General features: G+C 41.9%; 1 protein-coding gene across 1 annotated transcript in view; it reads left to right on the top strand.

The window, feature by feature from the left end:
* The first annotated feature begins 1370 nt into the window (after window positions 1-1370).
* MAPK8IP3 (mitogen-activated protein kinase 8 interacting protein 3) overlaps window positions 1371-6000 on the top strand; it is a 165154-nt gene continuing 160524 nt past the window's right edge. Inside the window, 1 exon segment of the mRNA XM_082260365.1 lies at window positions 1371-2766. Within this exon segment, the coding sequence (XP_082116491.1) occupies window positions 2458-2766 (309 nt within the window). The 5' untranslated portion in view covers window positions 1371-2457.

The following is a 6000-nucleotide window of genomic DNA, read 5'->3' as shown; positions in this document are numbered from 1 at the left end:
GTAGTAATGTCACTGGTACCCCCAAAAGTGTCAAAAATGTCAGTCAAGGGTCCGATCTGTCCACCGCAGTGTTAATTTTGGCAGCAAATTTCAATTTAGTTTTAGTGTTAGTCTTAGGACTAAAATGGCATTTTAGTTTTAGTCCTATTTTAGTCTTCTGCAAGTGTTTTAGTTTTAGTCGTATTTAGTCGACTAAAACTCCAGTACATTTTAGTCGACTAAAACAATCTTACATTTTAGTCGAATAAAACTAATTTTAGTCATCTATAATCGAATGGGTGTAGTTCAATTGTAATTTGTAATGCATAATTTAAGCATTTCTCTACAATTTCCAAACTCATTATATACTACTGCTGGTCCTGGAGTGAAAAATCGAATATGTTATTATTTATGGTATTAAGCTTTGAGCATGCACTAGCACAGCACTACACCAGTGTTAATTTTGGCAGCAAATTTCAATTTAGTTTTAGTTATAGTCTTATGACTAAAATGCCATTTTAGTTTTAGTCGTATTTTAGTCATCTGAATTGTTTTAGTTTTAGTCGTATTTTAGTCGACTAAAATTGTGTTCATTTAGTCGACGAAAATGTTTTAGTCGGTTTTAGTCGACGAAATTAACACTGGTCCACCGCAATGTCGCAGTCCCGCAAAAAAAAATCGCAGATCGCCGCCATTACTCGTTAAAAAAAAAAAAAAACAACAAAAATGACAAAAATCTTTCCCTTAGTTAGTAAACGCAATAACTTTTGCGCAAACCAATCAAAATAGGCTTATTGTGATTTTTTTTTTTACCAAAAATATGTAGCAGAAAACAAATTGGCCAAAAATTTAAAAAAATTTAGATTTTTACATTTTTTTTTTTGGGGAATTTAATATAAAATTTTTTTAAAAATATTGTTATTTTTGCAAAATTGTCGCTCTCTTTTTGATTATAGCGCATGATCAAAAAATCGCACAGGTAATCAAATACCACCAAAAGAAAGCTCTATTTGTGGGGAAAAAAGGATGCCAAATTCGTTTAGATACAGCGTCACACGGCCGCGCAATTGTCCTTTAAAGTCACGCAGTGCCGAATCGCAAAATACCCCCTGGTCAGAAAGGGGGTAAAATCTTCCGGGGCTTAAGTGGTTAAAGACTAAGATGCAGCTTCCTCGATTCTTCATTAGTGACACTTGCACAGCTAACGATGCATGTGATGGTATCTGAGGCAGCACAGGGAGGATCTGGTTAGGTACCAGCAGCCAGCCTCCCCCCTCCCTCCTGCTCTGTCCTCCAATAGCAAACAGGCAATGGCTTTGCAGTGCGGGAGATGCTGGGAGTGAATCAGCTGTATTCTTTACCCATAATGCAGACAAGCCTGACGTCAGATCAGCAGCCTTGTCAGAGGAAGGAGGGGAGAGCCTGCCTCCTATCCCTACACACAGCAGAGCTGGGAGGTGCCTCTGTTTGCTGGGACCACCATCACCTCTATAATGAGATGGAGGGGTCCCTGTGACACCTAGGCAGCAACATCATCATCATCATCAGGATCAGCCCCAGGACCGCTGCAGGTGTGTTCTATCCATTTTTACAGACAGGAATTTTGCATCCAGGGTGGGGGAGGGAGAGGAATCAGGTGCACGGATCCTATACGAGAAAAGGAAGATGCATCTATTTCAGGGCTCTGCCTTGGAGACCATCCATACCATGGACGTAACCTCCGTATAAACCATTACTTTAATTACCGGCAGGGATGGACTGTTAGGATCTGGCGTCAATCAAGTACATGTACGTAGGCAAGGATGCCCTAACCCCCCTCTGATTCATAAATCTTGCATGTTCTAAGCTTGGTGGGTAAATGTTTGCACTGACTGTATTTGCAGGTGAAAATCGGTGTTCTTGCACGTCATCTTGGCTTGTTGTTGCTGCTGCCGGGCCCGTCAACAAGACAGCTATGATTGTAAAGGTTGCTGAAGAAGAGGAACGATAAGAGATTTGCACAGATTTGGGGGCAGCGAAGTCAGATGGAGAGCGGCGCTGCGTTACCTTGGCACAGATATAAACCCTTATAGCAATAGCAGGCCACGTCAAGGTTGCTTGTATATACTGTACATGGAGACATGCATGTAGCATTTGATGTAGACATTTACCTAAAGTATCACCTTAAGTGAAGATAAGCGGACAGTCCTTTGAAGAATTTAACCTTTTTATTTATTTTTTATCTTATATATTGCACTAATAACAAGAAGAAAAAAAAAAGAACAAGGACAACCCAATTCATTGATAGACAGTCAACTCTGAACTGATTCCATATTGTCTTAAAAAAAAACAAATCAATGCACCTGATTTCTTTTTTAAGGAAAGGATAGAAATAGCTAAAAAGGGATTTATTTCCCTAGAAATCAACGGGACAGATCTAAAAGGTGGTAACCTTCTTTTATTGGGTGTTATCCTTGGAGTGCCAGACCAGCCGCCAAGATGATGGAAATACAGATAGACGATGGGGTGGTGTACCAGGATGACTACTGTTCGGGGTCGGTTATGTCAGAACGGGTGTCGGGGCTGGCCAATAGCATCTACAGGGAGTTTGAGCGTCTGATCCAGTGTTATGACGAAGAGGTGGTCAAGGAGTTGATGCCCCTGGTGGTCAACGTGTTGGAGAACCTGGATGCTGTCCTGACCGAGAACCAAGAACACGAGGTGGAATTGGAGCTTCTGAAGGAGGATAATGAGCAGTTATTGACGCAGTATGAACGGGAAAAGGCCCTCAGGAAGCAGGCGGAAGAGGTGGGTGCAGATCTTCTAAATGGCCAATGTTGTATCATGGCTACTGAGTCACTGGTCCTCACAGCTTACACTCCACTGTGCTTTTCAGAGCTCTCTTTATGTTGTTGTAAGTTTTGTGATTCACACTATGACTAATCTTTTGACACTCAGAATGACTTTGATAATGGATGAGTAAGCTTTTGATTTCTTGGTTGTGTCAGATTGCAGGATTTTGGGAAAATCCTGTACAATGATGTCGATATATATATATATATATATATATATATATATATATATATATATATATATATATATATATACAGGGCTTTTTTTCCTCAGAGAATAGGTGCAGGAACTCCCCCTTCTAAGTTACTTTGTGTCTCCGCCCCCTACCCACCTCTGAGCACTAACCCTTTGTTTCACCCCTACCCACCTCCGAGCACCGACCCTTGAATCCACCCCCTACCCAGCTTCCAGTACAGTCCCTTTTAGAGAATATAGAGCCAAGTATAATTTTGTAGTGGAATGTATGGAATTTGGTTATGATCACAAGAAAAGCAATAAAATAGATTCCCCACCGCCAGCAGCAATAGACTCCCCCCCCCAGCAGCAGCAAAAGATCTCCCAGCAGCCAACATCAATAGACTCTCTAGCAGCCAGCAACAGTAGACCCCTCCCTAAACAGTAGATCCCTTCCAGCAACAATTAACCCCCAGTATCAAAAGATCCTCCACCAGCAACAATAGATTGCTGTGCAAAAATAGATCGCCTCCAGCATCAATAGTACCCCCAGTAGCCAGCATCAGTAGACCCTCCAGCACCCCTTGCCATGGCATACATTCAGTGCTGGAGGTGCCGGAACTGCATTCCCCCACGTTCCCACTGAAAAAAAGCCCTATGTATATATATATATATATATATATATATATATATATATATATATATATATCTCAATATAGAGCAGCCATTCTCAACCCGGTTTCAGTGGAACGCTAGAGTTCCTCCAGAGCAGCCGTTCTCAAACTTTCTACCCCAAAAGAACCATTGACATTTTTTTCAGGTCTTTGGAACTCCTTCTAAAACTAAATCATTTGGGTTAAATGGGAAAAATGTCCCTTGGTGGCTAGTGGTCAAAATGCCACCCTTATAGACACCCCTATAGAACAGCCCTATAAATATGTAGTCACCATCAAATGGGAGGTCAATCAGCTACAATTCAAGGAACTCCTATCAACCGTAGGGTTCCATGAAACCCTGTGTGAGTGGCTGCTCGGGAAGTTGCTAAGGGTTCCTTGATCTTTAGCTGATTGACCTCACATTTGAGGGTCCCTGCATAGTATTGGGGCCAACGCCAGCTGGCACAGCCAGCAGCATGACACCAATGAACTACTACGGCTTGAATGGTCACCTTTCACAATACACACAAAGATTTTGATTGTATAATCCTTCTGGTTGCCATAGAGAACATTCTATAAAACTGTAGACTGCACACACTCTCTGATCTACTATAAACCTCATCCAATTCATTTACAGCTTCATCAAATTTTATGATTGGACTGGAATGTTTTTGAACTCCACACACGTAAAGATTTTTGTAGAAGTCAGTCTAAACTTATTACAGTGTACAATGAACTTGTAACATGATTGTAGACGTTTGGTTTTACTTATTGATCTCTGATGCTCAGATTTGTATAGTCAGAATCCAACTTACTTAGGAAATTATAGTCTGATGTCTGCATTTACAGCATTTAGGTCAAGTGGCACTCCAACACACCTAGCTAACATACGTGAGAAATCACGTGTCAAAACATATCAAAGTACCGCGTGTTTGGTGCAGCGTGTAATTTTGTGTGTAGAGAATCCCATTGAAATGAACAGGCTGCTGAAAATGCGATGGACCAAAACATGCAAAAACCCATGTGCACTGTCACACCTATATACTGTAGCCATAACCCAGCCATTGATGTTCGAATCCCAGCCGGTTCAGCAGCAGAGATTTGATCCATCTATGGGCAAGTTGACTGTAGTAGATCCATCAATAGACTTGGGTACAACCAGCATGTTCGATATCTAACATGTGATTACTGCCAGCAGCTTTTGGTTCCAGCAATAATCATTGTGTTTTCCGAGCAGAGAGAACACAATAGCTCAGTAGGAGGGATTCCCATCAACACTGAATGTGTTGATGGGGAAATCGAACAATTAAGAAAATCACAATCTATGGCATGCTTTAAAGTGGTTGTAAAGCCTTAAGGTTTTTCCCCATAATGCCTTCTATCAGTGGCGGCTGGTATACACCCCCCCCCCCCGGACCACACCAGCCCGCACACCATACCACCCCCAACCCCCCCCCCCCCGGTCGCCGGCTCACTCACCCTGGACATGTGGAGGGCAGTCAGCAGCAGCGGCGGCGGTGGCGGGGGCCTACTCATCAGTCTCCTGCTTCTGCTCCCTTCTCCTCTTCGGGCAATGGCATGGCTTCTCCTTTCGGTCAATCGGGAAACGGGTTTCAGGACCCACTTCCTGAATGGCCAGGAGAAGAATCCGTGTGACAATAGATTAGGGGGCCGGGCACATGGATAGGGGGGGGCCGCGCTCCTGCACCCCCAATGGACCTTCTGTGCTGCAGCTCCCCCCCAGAATCCCCCTTTTTTTTTTACCTGAGCCCGATCCGATCCAGTGATGTGCATGAGCGCAGTAGCTCAAGCCTCTGTTGCTCTCCTTATTGGACAGATTAGGAAGAATAGGAGCAGGTAAGTATAGGCATGTTTGTTATTTAAAAAGCAAAAAAAAAAAAAAAAAGAAAATGAAAGTTTACAATCGAATTGTAGTATGTATGGTGAGCCTAAATGGGATAAGGTTTGTACAACCACAACCTGTGTGTGTGTATTAGGAAATTTTATGTCCTATTATTTATTTCCTTTTAAATTATTATCATTTTAAATTGTGTCCTTTCTCCTCTGGAGACAAAGGATTAAGCATACGAATGATATATAGACAATACAGTGCATCCGGAATTTATTCACAGCGCTTCACTTTTTCCACATTTTGTTATGTTACAGCCTAATTCCAAAATGGATCAAATCCATTATTTTCCTCAAAACTCCACAAACAATACCCCATAATGACAATGTGGAAGAAATTTGTTTGAAATCTTTGCAAATTTATTAAAGAGAAAAAAAAATGGGGTGTTGTTTGTAGAATTTAGAGGAAAATTATGAATTTAATCCATTTTAGAATGAGGCTGTAGAATAA

Source organism: Pelophylax lessonae, assembly GCF_965119305.1.
Source record: "Pelophylax lessonae genome assembly, chromosome: 6".
NCBI lineage: Eukaryota > Metazoa > Chordata > Amphibia > Anura > Ranidae > Pelophylax > Pelophylax lessonae.
This window is presented reverse-complemented; position numbering and strand designations above follow the sequence as displayed.